Source organism: Photinus pyralis, unplaced genomic scaffold, assembly GCF_008802855.1.
Source record: "Photinus pyralis isolate 1611_PpyrPB1 unplaced genomic scaffold, Ppyr1.3 Ppyr1.4_LG7, whole genome shotgun sequence".
NCBI lineage: Eukaryota > Metazoa > Arthropoda > Insecta > Coleoptera > Lampyridae > Photinus > Photinus pyralis.
Window position 1 is genome coordinate 21298135 of NW_022170738.1, and position 17560 is coordinate 21315694.

Here is a 17560-nt window from a genome sequence, read left to right on the forward strand (position 1 = left end):
TTACTCACTTAGCAACGAGTTAGAAGATAGAGGATGTAATGCCCACACATATCCTGGAGTATTTCATTTAATCTAGGTAAAGTGTTACAGTTTTGCCTCTTTTACTATGTACCTAAGTGTTACTAGGTGAAGTGGGCTAAATGGGTTTTTGGAAGTTAATTGGTCAAGATTTCAGTTAATGTTTAAGTAATAGGAAAAAGCGCTGTTTGCAACCCCATCGGTCATACACCCCTTACCGGCGGCGTAAATAACATTGTGAAGAACAAAGATTCCTTACCCATTTGTAATAATAATAATAATAATAGAAGCGAAAAGCTATACAATAATGTTAAATAGGTACTCATAAGATTTAAATCTAACGCAATCCGTAGTGCTCTAATTTCCACCAGCAATTGCCTGACAACAGCCACTTAATTTAAATTAATGAAATTTACAATTAAATCCAAAGACAAGTAACTTCGCGCAAGATCAAAATAGATTGACAGTCAGTTGACGCTTGGTTAGACTTCCACATCTACAAAAATGTCACACCCAAATTTTTTTTAAAATCTACGAAACTGATTTAAAAACACGACGATGGTTAGTCCTAATAAAGTTATTTAGACCTTAAATCAAAATGACCCAGTTCTTAATTGAATAAAGGTCGAATTCATAGAACATTTTTGTAGTATTTGTTGTGTGAGGTTGAACTTTCTTTGGTCAGTGTCAAATGGAAACGAAAACAAGGTGGAATTCGTGTAGATTAGCGCCGTATGGAGATTCGGGGCGAGTTCGGTAATTAACAACTTTTGCATGATCCCTCCATTATTTTTTAAATGCGCCACGTGCGTCGTGTTCTAATCTTTTCAGTTGGTGCGTCGGACACGAACAGTCATGGAAATTGAAACTCAAGGTTTTAGTTTTTCTGCCGCTAATTCTGGTATTTGTAACCGTTATCGCTATACTAGCGAGTTACTTGCAGGGTTTTATACATCATCACCACGGAGAAAGGGACGCCCTTGCCACACGTAAGTAACAACGATCAGGTTAATTTAATCTCTTTTACGTACTTACAGAAAGTCCAAACTTTCGAGATAGTGAAACTGGTGACAATGAAGAAAGACATGTGCTACACAGCATTACAACAACTTCTTTTATACCCAGTGATAACCCGACCCAAGGATTTTTGACTAGGCATCGACGTGCAATTGAAGATCCAACGCAGAAGTTGCATACTGTACCTAAGTGTTTTTTTATTGACGTGCTTGTGTTGTATGGTATTTTTTAGGTGAATGACTCCCGTAATTATAACGATATGCAGTATTCAGAAAGTCGTTTTGTGTCTTGGAATCTTCCAGAAGTAGAAGAAAGTCCAATACACTTATTTGAATACCAAGATGTTGATTATGGAGATGAGGATCAAGCCACCTTATTTAAACGAAATATTGCTTCAGCTGCACAGGCCCGTAAGACGCAAGGTAGGGTTCCCAGATTTTTAAATGCTGCCTCAGTCTGTAGTGGCTTAATCGCCTGCAACCCCCCCCCCCCTGTAACTGTGCTTGACGTAGGTAAAATCATGCATTTAGGAGTTTGCAGAATGTCTCCATTTTGTGTTTTCCAAAAGAAGCACTGCATACCGCACTTTTTCAAAATCGCCACATTTGCAAACTTTTTTAATAATGTCGCGTCGTGGGCATCGCAAGTGAGAATTGACCTTAATGCGATTTAAGCGGAAACTTTTAGGTATTACCAACGTTACCTACATACATTTTTGATCGCATAGTATATAAACATACATTCAAGACGTTTAGGTGTATAATACATCAAAATATACTTGTATTTTCTGGAATATCATCTAGAAGAAACGCCGTAACGCCTTTTTTAAAATAATCTATGACTCAAATCTAATCATCCTATAGTCGCGTCAACCTTCGTTCACCAAGTGAAATACATTTTTTAGCAATCTTAATATGTAAACAAACCCATTGAAAATGGGTTGCAATTAAATCAAGACTACCGTTGATTAAAATTAATGTAATTAAAATTTATCTTTCTACCCCCTAACATGGAAAGAACGCATGCGCACTCTCTTACATCGTTGCGTACCTTACGATCAGCTATTACGCTGCGTCCTTCTCTTTTACGCGAAACAGTGCGGTTGTCGCAATTGTAAGTGGCGCGCGAGAAAGACACATGTATATTGTTCCGTGTGAAATAGAAGGACGCAGCGAAACAGCTAATCGTGGTATAAGCATCAAATGTAAGAGAGTGCGCACGCGCTCTCTCCACGTGATAGAAGCAGACCGAAATATTATCATTACATTCATTTTCATTAAGGGTAGTCTTGACTTTTTTTTTTGATGCAACCCCTTTCCAATGTGTTTGTTTACATATTAAGATTGGTAAAAAATGTATTTCACTCGGTTAACAAATGAGCGAAGGTTGATCTTATATGGGATCTTGTACTACTAGTTATATACATTGTAGATGGAGGTTTTTTATACAAATGAACTGACTTTAAAATTTATCGAAATATGGATTGGTGCGACTAGCTTTCGAAAAAACTTAGCGTATTGGGGCCGAGATTGGGGTTTCCATTACAATTCGCAAATAAAAATGTCAAGGAAATATCTCCATAGATAAGAAAATTGACACTGCGCAGTTTGCACATGCGCACATCTGATTTTTACAATATGCGATATGCTTGTCTGTACTAGAAGCATATGTCGTTAAAAATTGAAAAAAATATCTTCATAAATAAGATGACATTAGTTTGCGCATGCGCACATTTTATTACTGCAATATACGATATGCTTGTCTTTAGGTCCCAGAAGACTCGTTGTTTACAATTTCAAAAAAATATCTATAAATAAGGAAGTTCATATTGTACCGTATGCGCATGTAGCGCATAGAAGCATCTGTGGATAAAATTTGAAAAAAGTATCTCTTTAAATAAGAATCTTGATATTTATATGTATTGTTTATATTGCTATTTAGCGGGGGATGTTAAAATTCTAAATGATGAATGATTTTACGTCGGATCGAGCTCAATCAAAGTTTTGCCGAGTGTTTTGCCTTCTAGGAATAAATTACGCGTACCTAACATTTAAATCAAAGTTTTGTTTACTGGTTAATTTGAGGAAAATTTGCAAAGCAAGAAATAAATTGTGAATTACAGACGGCGGAAGTTTTACAATAGTCGCGCTAATTCGAACTCATGGGCCCTAAACCGAATAAGTGGCTGTTGCATTCCGCATCTGTACATAGCCAGTGTCAATGCCAAATTCTTTTTCCGACGGATTGAGAAAAATGTGCAATCTTTTAAAATTTCCAAGAGAATGTCAAGTTGTTTTCCTTTAAGAACACTGTTATAATTATATTGTTTAAAAAGAGTTTAGGTAATATAAAGGAGATGCCACTTGGTTGTTTACGTACGGCTCTATAACGGGAATTTTATTTTAAAAAGTTAAATTAAGAGAGGAATAATGATGGTTTTTTCGAATTTTATTTAATATACGAAACTAGTTTGGCATTTTTGGGTTACATGGCGCCTTCCAGCTACGATAATGAAATTAATAAAAATGGGTAGATGGTTCCTTAAATTAAACATAAATTAAGCGACACTTCCATGTCGCATGTAGATACCCTTTAATAAAACCACTTCTGGAAGCGCATGCAGTCTAAACTTGAACCCCTTAGGAAAGAAAAAATTCGTAGAAATGGTTACTTTTAATGGTGAAATGGACAGAATCGCGGCGAACAGGGACCGCAGAACGTAATTATATGAATTTTTTAAACTTTGTACCCCAAAACAATTACCTAGAGCAAGACCCATTGGCCATTGTTGAAAATGAGGCTAATATTGTTAATGTCCTCGGATATTTCACGGCGTACCCCACTAATTCGTTGAGAGACCCGGAAATTGCTTTGGGTTTAAATCAGGGTTTCAATATTAGTGCATCCGTAAAACCTCCCTAGGCCTCCCACAAAAAAAGAAGACATGATCTTGAGAGTAAGAAATGCAGTTATAAGCCCTTGAATCACAAGTCACACAACCTCTACAATTTAAGGACAAGAAGTGTTTGCAATACGAAGGCACTCATTTTGAGCATGAGTAAAGAATCCTTTCCCTTTCCTTGATTTGTTTAAAATTCGATTGTCATAAAATCATGGCGGAATACTAAAAAGAAAATCGCGAAAAGGTAGAATTCAAAAATGCAAAAAAAACTAGGGATTGCCATTTAAAATATCGAAGTTACTAGCTAGGTACTTCCGGCATTTCCGGAAATGTGACCATTTTGAAAATATTTTACATTAATTCGGCGTTCCTAGATACAAATTGTCAAAAACCTACCCATTTCACTTTCGCAGAACCGTTTAACTAAAGCTCCCAAAAAACACCCTGTATAGTGCATATGAGTGCAAAGTACTTTTTGTTTAGCTGCACTGATGAAACAATACATGAACAGCGCCATAAATCCCTGCGACGATTTTTACGAGTACGCCTGCGGAAACTGGGCGAAGTACAACCCGATTCCGCCCGACAAAGCTGGATACGATACCTTCGAGATATTGCGCGAAAATTTGGACGCAATGTTAAGAGACCTGCTATTCGAGGAGGATCTCGAGGAGCAGGAAGAACTGGTAAGTACCAACGCCTGACTGTACCCAAAAACATTCGGAATGGTTTCAGAGTGTTAACGTTGAGAAGAACACCCTCTCGACGGACAAGGGTGAGAAATCACGAACGAACAAAAGAAGAAGTAAACCGGTGGTCTATTCGAAAAATCCAGTTTCCAAATCGAAACATTTGTACAGATCGTGCGTGAATGAAGGTGGGTTGTAGATTTAAAGTGAAGTTGAAGTACGCCGTGTTTTAGATTTAATTAATCGCCGCGGCGAGAAACCGCTTTTGAAGTTATTGAAGCAATTCGGTGGTTGGCCCATAATCGAGCAGGAGTGGGACGAAACCCGATTTGACTGGTTATATTTGGTAGCACAATTACGACTGTACAATAATGACGTATTGATCTCAGAGTGGGTTGGACCTGACATCAAAAACTCCGACGAATACATTATTCAGTTTGATCAGACCTCGCTGGGTTTACCGACGAGGGACTATTTCTTAGACAACTCCAATTTAAAGTATCTGGAAGCCTACCGCGTATACATCATAAGTATAGCCAACCTGCTAGGAGCTTCCATCGTGAGAGCAACGGAAGATGTTGATCAGATTATTGATTTTGAAACAGAATTGGCCAAGGTTTGTCGTTTGCTAACGTAAACATTTAAAAACCTCCCGCAATTGCAGATTACAGCTTCGCAAGATGATCGTAGGAATGTTTCTGAATTGTATATGAAGGCGACTGTGGGCGAACTACAAGCCACCATACCACAGATCGATTGGCTTCGATATTTAAACCTAATTATGAACGTTCCTATTCGCTCCAATCAGCTAATTGTGTGCTTTTCCGTTCCCTACTACCAGCAATTAGTCAGTTTGTTGAGTAACACTTCGTCAAGGTACGTATAGAAGTGCGTTCTATACAGGCACGCTAATAACCTTCTTAGAACAATAGCTAATTATCTACTGTGGAGATTTGTCAGGCACAGGGTCAACAACTTGGATAAACGCTTTCAAGAAACTAAGCAAAGGTAAATCGCTCTGTTTAACTAAGCATATAATTCCTTCTCATAGATTCTATTTCGTTCTTTTCGGACGGGAAAGATTACCTCCGCGATGGCAAACGTGCGTTACGCAAGTCAACTCGAACATGGGCATGGCATTAGGGAGAATGTTTGTTGAGAGATATTTTGATGAAATCAGCAAAAACGATGTAAGTGCTTCCAATGCGCTAGGTGTCATTCTCGAAGTTACAACTTCAGACTCTCCAAATGACAAAAGAAATCAAGCAATCCTTCCGCGACATTCTTTTGGATACCGATTGGTTGGACGCCAACACAAAGCAGTTGGCTCGTTTGAAAATTGACGCGATGCATTTACGAATAGGATATCCAGAGTTTATACTGAATATGGATGAGTTATCGGATCGTTATAAGGATGTGCAAATCCATCCAGATCGCTACTTTGAAAACACACTAAGTATATTGCAGGTAGGTCACTTCGAAACCCAACCACTCCTCCACTTGTGACTTTCAGCATCTAGCTCGTGCCGAACAGAATCGAATATTTACGACGGTAAATAAAACCCTGTGGAACACCGCACCGGCCGTGGTCAATGCCTATTACAGTCGAAATAGAAATCAAATAAGTAAGTGTTGTGATATACCTAGTTGTTAATACTCACGCTTTGAACGTTTAGTGTTTCCTGCGGGAATCCTTCAACCACCATTCTATCAACGACACTTTCCTCGCAGCTTAAACTATGGAGGCATCGGGGTGGTAATCGGGCACGAGATAACCCATGGATTTGACGACAAAGGTCGGTTGTTTGACAAAGAAGGCAACCTGCAAAGGTGGTGGAGGCAACAGGCCATACAAGAGTTTCACGATAGAGCACAGTGCCTCATCGGTATGTACTACACAAATTATTTGAAATTTCCATTATTAGTGCAGATCAATATAACACCTACATCGTACCAGAGGTTAACATGCAAGTGGACGGTATAAACACTCAAGGTGAAAATATCGCCGATAACGGCGGAATTAAACAAGCGTACAAGGTGCGTATGTTACATCATTCGCGATGATTAACTTTGTTGTGCATTAGGCTTATATAAAATGGTTAAGCGAGAATCCTAAGGTCGATGAGTCACTCCCAGGTCTAAACATCACAAATAAGCAGATGTTTTTCCTTAACTTTGCTCAAGTCTGGTGCGGATCTACTCGTCCCGAGGCCACACGTAACAAAATTAAGACTGCTGTTCACTCTCCGGGACGCTTTCGGTACGTTCCCCAAGGCATTAGAACCTAAGAGTGCGAGTAGTTAGCTTTTAGGGTAATCGGAACTTTAAGTAATTCTAAGGAGTTTGCGGAGGCGTACCATTGCCCTTCTGGCTGCCCGATGAATCCAAAGAAGAAGTGCAGCATTTGGTAGAGGCGGGATCACAGCATACTTAATGATACACAACGCATACTAGTCTATTGGTTAGGGTGCCCTTGGCTTGGCAGATGGGAACAAAACGGGTTTCCCCATTTATCACCTCACGATACATTATTATATGGATAGACATTTAGAACTATTTGTGAAGATGAACCTCCACGATTGACAAGTAAGAAGTAAAATCCTATGGATGTCACAGTATTTAATTATCTTTATGTAAGATATCAGCTGTATATATACCTCAGAATAATTGTATTTAAATAAACGAAATGTTTTGCTAACCATAATCTAACACATATACTATGCTAACATGTAGGAAGTTACACGCACCGTTTCATTTTGGTTTGCAATTAAGTTACCGCACTTTATTTATTGGAATTGACTGTTAGCGAACTTTTGCTACCGCTCCGTTAATTTCAAGGTAAGCTTTTTGTTACTTCCCGTTTCACTAATTATAGGGACAGATATTGTTCGCTTTTCCGCAAGTGCTTTTGCGCCGCCTCCGCCGATTTGTGTTTTGTTGCCTTCACTTCCACTTGGGAGTTTGCCGTAATTTTGGTTTAGTTTTCCGAAGCCACCACTGCCGTCTTTTGATCCCGTTCGATTCTTGAAAATACAGCTCTCCGTTGATCAGTGAGCGACGGGCTAGCGGGTGAGGGGGGGGGGTGGAACTAGTTTCATCCTTCATGGTACTCTAATGAAAGGTCTCAACGAAAGGAATTAATTTCTACCAACCATTGCCCTCCTTCTCGACCTCTTATCGTGATCGGGTATATTCCCTTATACCTCAAGAACGTATTGTCGGAAGAGGGTACTCACAAACGGCGATTGAGACGTCTGCAAGAAATATATTCATTGGTGATGAAAAAATGCGCTTTATCTGCACCTGTGCACAATTTATTTATTTTAATTGTTCTGAATTTTTCTCTACATTAAAACAAGCGACCCTGTATAATGCAATTTAATTAGATTTGTATGCAGAAGTTAATGTGAAGGAAATCAAGAAAATGTCCCAATACACGTTGGTGTAATAAAGGATGGTGCGAACGAAATTTGAAGAGTGAGACCTTTAGCATGCAATTAGGGGCGTTTCGGCGGGGTAGGGGGTAGGGGAGTGTCGGACCCCCCAAAGATTTTCTTAGTTGGCATTTACAGCGGACAAGTAGGCTAATTGCGTTGGAGATGCTAAATGAAACTGCTTTTAAAAGGACAAGAAAAATGTCTTTTCATACAAATATTTTAGGTTTAAAAATAAAAGTTTAGCTGAATAGCGTATTAAGGAGTTTGATTGGTTAAATTGCAAAAATGCACCAATCACATTATGTACTAATTAGAAATTTGAGCCCAGTTTTACCTAAGCCAGAACTCAAGCCGCGGGATTCAATCTTCAATAGATATCAAATTTGGGCACTTCTGTGAGCGTGAGGTAGATGTCTTGTACCTTACATATTTTTTAACCGCACAAAAACTTTGTATATGATGTTTTCTATTTATTTGACATAAATATAATATAAGCTTTGCAAAAATTCATACCTACATGTATAAAATTATTTTCAACAACAATCTCACAATTTAAAATTACTGCAGATTCTTCTAGCTAGATGCTTCCGTAAAGAGTGAGAGTTTTGATTTTTTGAAGCGGTTTCAAAAGTTGCGTTCAAATTAAACTCAGTGTTCAGTTACTTTTGACCTGCTCTGTTTCATCGGTAGCTTGTGAACGCAATTTTAGCAAACTGAAATTAATCTATAATCATTTGTAATTGATATTTATACGCTCAAGTTTTTCCTTTGTTTTTCATTAAATTAAATTGTTTTATATATATAACTAATAAACTCTTACGAACTGATATACAGGCTGATTCAAATTCGAGGGCCACCATGGGGATCTCGGGAATTGTAAGAGATAGGTATATATAGTTTAAATTTGGCAAAGTTGTGTATTTTGATGCTTAACAAAATGCAAATTTTGCAAAATTGTTTTATTTTTTACTTGAAAAAGATATTTCGAAATAAATTACACATTATTATGGCCACTTTTTTCCCTCTACAAGATCCTACTTTTAAATTTTAATTTTGACGTTTCGTCTGCCGGCTAACCATCATCAACTATGTTTTTTCTTATAGAATAATTTTTACTTTTTGTGTCATTTGATAGAGAATTTTTTTCTGTTTTCAAAAGGTTAAACATCACTATTTTTTAATCAGAAATAGCGCTATTAATTCGTAAAAAGGCAGGAAATTACGTACGTACACTACCCAAGACAAAATTTTCTAGACAAAAAAAAAGATATTTTAACAGTATTCAAACAATTTTAAATCAGAAACAGGTTCTCTATCAAATGACACAAAAAGTAAAAATTACTCCCATAAGAAAAAAACAAAGTTGATGATGGTTAACCGATGACGAAACGTCGGATTTATAATTTAAAACAAGCATCTTGTAGAGGGAAAAAAGTGTGCTATTTATTTTGAAATATCTTTTTAAATAGCTTCAGTAAAAAATAACAACGATTTTGCAAAATTTCCGGATATCTCCGAAAGTAGTCGGAATTTTTTCCGTTTCAAAACTGCATTTACTAACCATTAAAATACGCAACTTTGCCAATTTTAAACTACCTACCTATCTCTTACAGTTCCGAAACTGCTCTTACAGGCTCGAAACGCCACTGCATGCAATATGAACAAGTTAAAAAGTAAGCGTAAACGATTTACATAAAGCACACTTGCATTTTGCGGATTTTTACGATTTTAACAAAAGTTGCATCTTACAAATGGGAAATGAATGCAAGTGGACTGGGAGTTCGCGCGCATCCTTCACAAGCATCTCGATACACGCGACATGCAAAGCGAAAAACTCCATAAAATAAAAAAATGTTTATGGCAAACTTAATCAAATTATAGTTTTAAAAGTACATCTATTGTTTTATTGACAATAAGCCGCTGATATCGATGTACTTTAAAAGTTCGTGCGACCTCCCGTTTCTGATAAAATCGGAACTTACATAAATGGCTCTACCCTCTACTCTCGTACTAAAATTTTAACTACTTATTTAAAAAGGTTCAATGTATAGCATACTAAAATTGGAAGCGATTTCATGGGGTGGTTTTCGTTTTATTCGACTCCAAACTTGACCGTAACGAGAAATATCACAAAAAAGGGGCATTTTTTGCACTTTATGCGTTCTAAATGTAGTTAAATTTTATGGAAAAAATATCCTTTAGGCCTAATCAACGCAAAATTAAACGAACTTTAATTTGATACCCCTCCCATTAAAATAGGTCAACTGGTTATTTTTTTATTAATCTTTAAACTCGGGTGCACATACTTTTTGCGCCGACAGTAAGTATCAAATTTCACTTAAATGGTTCCATAGATAAAAAAGTTGGCACTGCGCATGTGCAAAATAAAATTTTGAAACTGGCGCTAGATTTTCCTTTATTCTAAGTGCCTATGTATCACATTTCATTTAAATTCTTCCATAAATAAAAAAGTTGGCACTGCGCATGCGCAAAACCAAATTTTGAAATTGGCGTTTGATTTTCCTTTATTCCATGTGCCTATGTATCAAATTTCATTCAAATACTTTTATAAGTAAAAAAGTTTGCAATTCGGTTTATAAATGGTCGAGATGCGAAAAGGGCACTGTGATTTTGAATCGATTCGATTCAACTTTTGGCATTGCGTATTATATGGCTAAAGCTATGCCCATATTGAATTTCATGCAATTCAGTTCATAACTAACGGAGATGTAAAAGCGATCGAACATTTCTAAACAAAGTTATCGTTCACACGGACAGATAGATGGACAGACAGACAAAGGAACAGACGGAGAGACCAACCGGCAGGCGACAGATAGCAATGCAAAATTATAAACGATCTCTAGGATCGTTAATAAACGGCAAAAGTGTAAAATTATGGAACATGTAAAAAACGGTTTTTTGTTTTTTTTACAATAACTTTTTTTGTAAGCGGTACAGAAAAAATTCCTTCCTTGGTACAAGACTCGACACCATAACGAACCAAATAGCGAAAAAAGTAGAACAATAGCTCTTAAGATAAAGAACTAGTAGCGTCGCAAAACGAGCGAACGGACGGACGGACGGACGAAGTGGCCACAATAGCGCATTTTTTTTTATTTTTGTGGAAATGCGCTAAAAAGGGTACCTAATGTGCGATGCCCCATTGGTAAGGTGTCATTTGGTTTAGTGCACTTTTAACCTTTGTTGCAAAAATACCGTCGATTTTGCAAGAAAAAATGAAAAGCTTTCGAGTATAAGAAGAATGTAATAAAGAGAATAAAAGTAATTTGTCTACATCAGAAAGGCGTTATTCTTACGCTTAAAAAACTTCCTAACGATATCCAGCTTTCAGAAAATAAAAGCTGTATTAACATAAAACCTGACGACGTTCTGCTTGAGCTTGGGGAGCTTAGAGCTGCGAAATCCTCACCTTTTCACCGTAATACTCTTGATGCATTGCTGCTCTAGGCGCAATAAGTAATATTGAAAATATGTGTAGACAGAGACGGGGTGTTTTTTACGCTTGCCCTTAGGATACTTTTCTCGAATTTAATCGGGGTACGGTGTACGGAGACGTAATGTAATTAAAGGGAATAAGGAGGAATGAATGCGCTGTAGCTTAAACGGTAAATCACAAAGACGTAAATACTTTAGGCGCAATATATTGATCCGAATAGATGGGTCTTATTGGTCTTATATGTTAAAGATCGATCGAGCGTATGTGTTATGAGGGATATCTTCGTTGTTAAAAAGGTACGTGTTTGTAGTTCGTGTTAGATGCGGTCTCTTGAAGACTCTTCGAACGAAAAGCGGTGCAAAAAAGCTAAGAATGGGACTAACATGCCGAAAGATTGTTAATCCTTGGAGTAATACGCTCCGTCAACTTCATTTAGCTTATGGGGGCCACCCGGGTACCCTCAACTGCTATTGTATGAACGCACGGTCCACACGCAACTAACATCCTAATACCGGCAAATCGAGGGAATAACATACTCATTTTCAAAAAATTCCTCGCCCTAATTTAGGCTTATTTGTTGTATATGTAAATCCATTAACACATTAACCAACGGATGTGAAATTCGATCTTTGTGTGCATATAAATCCGTTAGGTAATGGGTAAATGCGGAGAAGGATGGGACAATAATTAATTTTTACGCCAATAAATTAAAAATGTAAGAAAAAAAGTTATTGTTTAATCTGTGCAACGTATGCTGCAGCCGAAAGCAGCTGGTAGTTATGAAGTGTTTGCTACCCCATCCTCCGGACCACTTCAATTAGAGCCAAGTTGGCGTGAAAATTTAGCGTGTTGTCAATGTAAATACATTTTGTTACTTAACAAATTCACCAATAATGTGGAGTATCGGGTGACAGGGGTGCGTTTAAATCAACAAGTTTAAATAAGGGCTGGCTGCGACAAGCCCAAGCTTATGAGTAGTTATTGCGTTTTGTTTTGTCGAATTTTTATTTAGTATCAATTATCAAATTTTACGCCACCTACCGTAACGCGAACGTAGTCTAAAAACACAAATAATTATTTGGCCGATACCATTTAATAAATCTGTGGCAATACAAAGAACCAAAAACGCAAAACAGTTTTGATTATATCAATATAAAAATGTATAATTATATTCCTCCCAATATTAAGGCTTTACCTTTTAATTTATTCAAATCAAGAACTAAAGCATTTCTTATTGATAAAGCGTTTTACTCGTATGAGGAATTTTTCAGTACAGAGTTCTTTTTGTTATAATTTTGTTTGTTCTTACATTTGTAATATTTTTATTTTGCTTTTGTATTGACTTATGTATGTAGGCTGTTCTACAAAACATTAAATAAGCTTTATTATTATCCAGAGAGGGTAGGGGATTTTGATAGTTGAATAAAACAAAAAATGCATATGTAAGTTGTCAAATTGATTTTTTTTGTGTCAAAGGTGAAAAAATGATACTGTCTAAATGTCGACCTTTGCATTGCTGGCACTCCTCGAACCTTGAACGGAAATTTGCAAGACATTTTGACACATTTCTTGGGTTGGGGGATTTCCGTCATTTCTACCCTGATGTTATGCTTTAACTCATATTCCACGGGTTATTATGGTATACCTTACTTTTGAGGTATCCCCATAAAAAATAGTCGAGGGGGCTAAGATCGAGGCTCTTAGGAGGCCCCTACGAGAAATCTCATTATGAGGGAATAGTGCGTTTACAGCCTCAATTGCTATGCCGTGTGGCAGGTGGCTCCGTCTTGCTGAAACCATTTTTCTGCATCAAAGCCTTTAATTTAAACTGTTGCAGCTCTGGAGCCGCAAAAACATTGAACGTTCACTATTGACCGCGAGTGCTCGCCCTCGTTGATCTTCGTGGAAATAGAAAATAGTTTCAGTTGTTTGTTTTATGATTTTTTAGTCCATTTTTGCAAATTTATCTGTAAAAAGGTAGTTTTTAACCTTACTTTGGCCAGCTGGCTGGATGGCTGGCTGGCTGACAACAAATGTGGACTCGTAGAAAAACGCTTGTAGAAAGACGAGGAGTGTACATGTATCTACCGGAGCCATGTAGTTAACAGTTTTAGGGATACGGCTACATGATGTGGGGTCGGCGACATCTGGGCGCCATCCCCGAGCGTGGTGTACCTACTAACCTGGAAATTTTTCATGTTTTTCTTCTTCTCCAGTTTTGGTCCGATTGTTTTCAAATTGGTGTCGTCGGAAAGATCTTGTAAACGTGCAAGTGGCGGAATTTTGTTTTTTTTTCTTTTGCAAAACGCGCGTCTTCAAGGGGTTGTCGACTTCGGGCGCCCAAAAGATACCTTCTGCCTTCCGCTGCGAATCTTGTCACGCGTTTTAAAATTTCTTCAAGGTCGAATCAGGACTTTTTTTCTCGTTTCGCTAATAGAAGGCCAAGCTATGAGCAGTAAATAGAGTATTATTTTTAGGAAAATCCACCAAAATGCGAATAGGGTTTTCCACGATTTTTCAAAAACCTTGAAAATGAACTCCAAGCACAGTAAAAAAATTAGTGGTACTCATTTTTTTGCCAAGAGAAATCGTTGTGATTAGCAAACACGATTTTAAAATGAACGGCGTTTGAAAAGTTTCGAATGACCGCCACGTTGCTGTGACGTCGCTACGCGCGTTGGCGCTCAGCCGTAGCATTGCTTACAATCGATTCAGAGAAAGAAAACGTCGTTTTGACGGAAAAAAGCGTCGAATAATTATTGCATTTGTACCTGAGTGTGATAGCAGAAGTCATCGCGAACCTAATAAATTGTATATAAACGTCCCAACAGGAAATATACGAAAAAAGATCGACGTGATACCGCGAGTTTGACATTCCATTTGTATTGTTGTGAAGACGATTCTAATTAATTAAAGTACATAATGTCGATTTACTTTCAGTCAGTTATCGACGAAAATCCATCGATATATAATATTGTAATTGTAATTCAGAATATGATTTACTTCGAACTCTGTTCTGGGCATATCTGTGCCCTCACAGCGCTGAGCGCACACATTTTTCTCTATTTTCACTTCCACATATCCAACACCCTAATTTTCTCGTTGAAATCCGTAAGGTGCATACTGTATTAGGTACCTACACTATACCTTGCACTATACACACAAAACTTGATGTTATACTTCCAATGAACCATAACAGATTTGCTTCTGGGCTTTGACTCCACTCAAACGAGTGGCATGGAAAAACTCACTTTTCGAGAAAAAGGCGACGACCATTAACACTTCAACCTTTGGCAGACTATCTAACTGCCCCTTTACGAACCAGTCAGAACTCAGTTTATGGCAGATTGCCATAATAAGTCGAATCAAACTCCTATCAGTGTCATGCACTAATATAACTCCCGATCGGCAACCCGCGTAGTGACGTAAGCGACGCTCGGCCAATATCGGCATGTCGTCGGTTGCATGACAAAATTTGAAAGTTTTACGATATTATATGTTGTTTCCTGACATGTTGCAATTAGAAAAAAAGTTTTGTATATGAGATGTTTAATTACAGGTTATAAACTTTACAGTAAGACACAAAAAAGTTACAATATTTTTTTTCAGGAAGACCCTATTGCAGATAAACGGGGCGTCGGAAATGGGTACCGAAAAATGGAAAACGCTGCATTCGACAAGATCCTACTGATGGTGAAGCCAAAACTTCAAACGCGAATGGCGGGTGAACGGGACGTCGGAAGTGGGTACCGTCAAAGGGAAAGTGGTAGCCTACGACAAGATCTTATTGATGGTGGAGTGAAAACTGGCGCTTCGATAATTTTTATCTGTTTGTTGGTCGGCGACCCAGGACTGGACAAATATAAATATTGATCTCCCATATAACTTATGGAACACCAATAGCGTATCTCAATGCGTTGGATCATTGGTCATGGTTTCCATAATTTTTTTCATGAAATTAATGGTTTTAGTAATCCCTCCCTTAAATATTCAGACAATTTACTTAATGCTAATTTCATTGCGCTCTTTTTGACATTGTTAGATTCACCTAAAGAAGACGGCACGAAATGAAACTTTAATCTTTTAATCCGGCTCATATTCAATAGCACTGATCCTTGAACTCGTACAAATCGATTGGCGAAGGTTTGACATCGCTATCTCTTTTCGTTCTCGAATTATACGAAGAACACACGGACAGACGGACAAAACCATCACATAGTAGGATTTTTTTTCTTTCGAAAAATTCCCCTAAAAATCACATGAAACAAGATACGAATAATAGCATACGATTTTCAGTAGGGGAATTTTTTACCACTCAGATCGCATTCGAAAACCAGGCTTTTAATCCGGCTCATATTCAATAGCACTGATCCTTGGACTCGTAGAAATCGATTGGCAAAGGTTTGACATCTCTGTCTCTTTTCGTTCTCGAGTTAGATTAGGAACAGACGGACAATGGATAAAACCATCACACAACGGGATTTTTTCTTCTTTCGAAAAATTCCCCTAAACAGGGTAGATGTACAAGATTTTGACGCGTTTCTTTCATTTCTAAGTTTATTGCTGTGGTAGCTTATACACATAATATGCGAAATATTCTAAATTTCTTGCAGACGTCTCAATCGCCCTTTGTTAGTACCCTCTTCCGACAATCCGTTCTTTATTAGGTATAAGGGAACATACCCGATCACGATAAAAGATCGATGAGGAGGGCTATGGTTGGTAGAAATTAATTCCTATCGTTGAGAGTACTACGAAGGATAAAACTAGTTCCACTCCCCACTGGGAAATCGAATCGAGTTCCACGTCTTTTAGGAATTCTATATAAGGTAACAGCATGATTTTAGAGAGGATCCTTTGCATTTTTCGCTTGGTTAGGGCCGTTGCATCAAGTTTCAGGTGTAATGATGTAGGTATATAGACGCTTTAGTAGACCAGGTTTGTTGCGAGGGACACAGACCCAAATGAAATATCGATTCCGGTTCTGTTTAATTTAAGCAAAAATATTTATAACGGTACGGTTCTGTGCATTTTTTTCGGTTCATAACGGTTCTTTTCGGTCTTTTATACAGTATGGTCTTTTATACAGTATGGCATTCAAAAATAGTATATTATATACCGCAGGACTGAAGTAGTACTTTTAATCCCGAAGGTAAAGTTTATGGCCCGACCGAAGGGAGGGCCATAATTTACCTGAGGGATTAAGACAACTACTTCAGTCGCAAGGTATATACGATATTTTTCGTACTTCCGAAACCGAAACACTTAATATGTATGGAGTTAGAGAACGCGTTCTTTAAAAAAATCGCTGCTTAACAAGTTACCATAGGAACGTTGCGTTGGTATGACAATTCCTATGCTATGGTAACAAAAATAATTTGGAAACTGTCATTGCTAGTGTCATAATTTTGGTGGTGGGTGACAAAAGTGTATTTGATATTGATAAAAAGCAGACAAACTAGGTATAGAATTGATACCACCGAAATCCAAAAAACTATATGAGCAGCAGTACGATGCGTTTAAGAAGTAGTGCCGCATACAAAATGTGGAACAACCTACTGAAATTGCCTTGTTAGTAATTTCATCCTTCCGGGATTTTCGTCTAAATTTAATCCCGGCGGGACAAAAAGTGACACTTCAGTACTTGTCATAATGGAGTGAAGTTCTTACTTTAGTCCCGGAAGTACGAAAAATTCATTTATAACAACGTGGATTTGTTATTAATAGATGTGAAAAAGAAGTAAAAGTCAATGAATACCAAAACGTGACGTATGGTCAGTGTAGCTAATTTACAACGACAAGAAAGAATTATGGAGGAAGAGGGAAATATGTATTTAACTTAAAAAACCGGAAAGAACAGAAAAATAATGAGGTTTCCGGTTCTCAATAAGTTTCCAATTTCTGAAGGAATAACGGTTTCGGTTCGGGGAAAAAATACCGGTTTTCGGTTCTTTTCCGATCCGGTCAGGGTCCTTGTTTAAACTAGACTAGGAAATCCCTAGGTCTACTTCTAAATGAATATCACTGTATATGAATAAAA

At 37.6% G+C, this 17560-nt stretch overlaps 1 protein-coding gene across 2 annotated transcripts; it reads left to right on the forward strand.

Moving 5' to 3' along the window:
- The first annotated feature begins 489 nt into the window (after window positions 1-489).
- LOC116177104 (neprilysin-4-like) lies at window positions 490-7324 on the forward strand. Of its 2 annotated transcripts, none has more exons than XM_031495978.1 (16): window positions 490-774; window positions 850-1007; window positions 1056-1216; window positions 1268-1457; window positions 4421-4623; window positions 4673-4814; window positions 4860-5242; window positions 5291-5502; window positions 5551-5634; window positions 5678-5816; window positions 5866-6093; window positions 6140-6251; window positions 6303-6512; window positions 6557-6663; window positions 6711-6886; window positions 6927-7324. In XM_031495978.1, exons 1-16 carry the CDS (start codon window positions 710-712, stop codon window positions 6928-6930), a joined length of 2574 nt encoding a protein of 857 aa, XP_031351838.1. In that variant the 5' UTR covers window positions 490-709; the 3' UTR covers window positions 6931-7324. The 2 variants fall into 2 exon arrangements, with proteins under 2 accessions (XP_031351838.1, XP_031351837.1); XM_031495977.1 differs by having other exon boundaries at window positions 6938-7324.
- The last annotated feature ends 10236 nt before the right edge of the window (window positions 7325-17560 follow it).

Excerpts from the sequence above, each read along its gene's own strand:
- LOC116177104 (XM_031495977.1), top strand. The coding sequence starts at position 710 with ATGGAAACGAAAACAAGGTGGAATTCGTGTAGATTAGCGCCGTATGGA. Across the intron at positions 5,243-5,290 it reads TTGAAACAGAATTGGCCAAG|ATTACAGCTTCGCAAGATGA; the intron begins GTTTGTCGTTTG and ends CCGCAATTGCAG. Across the intron at positions 6,094-6,139 it reads ACACACTAAGTATATTGCAG|CATCTAGCTCGTGCCGAACA; the intron begins GTAGGTCACTTC and ends TGTGACTTTCAG.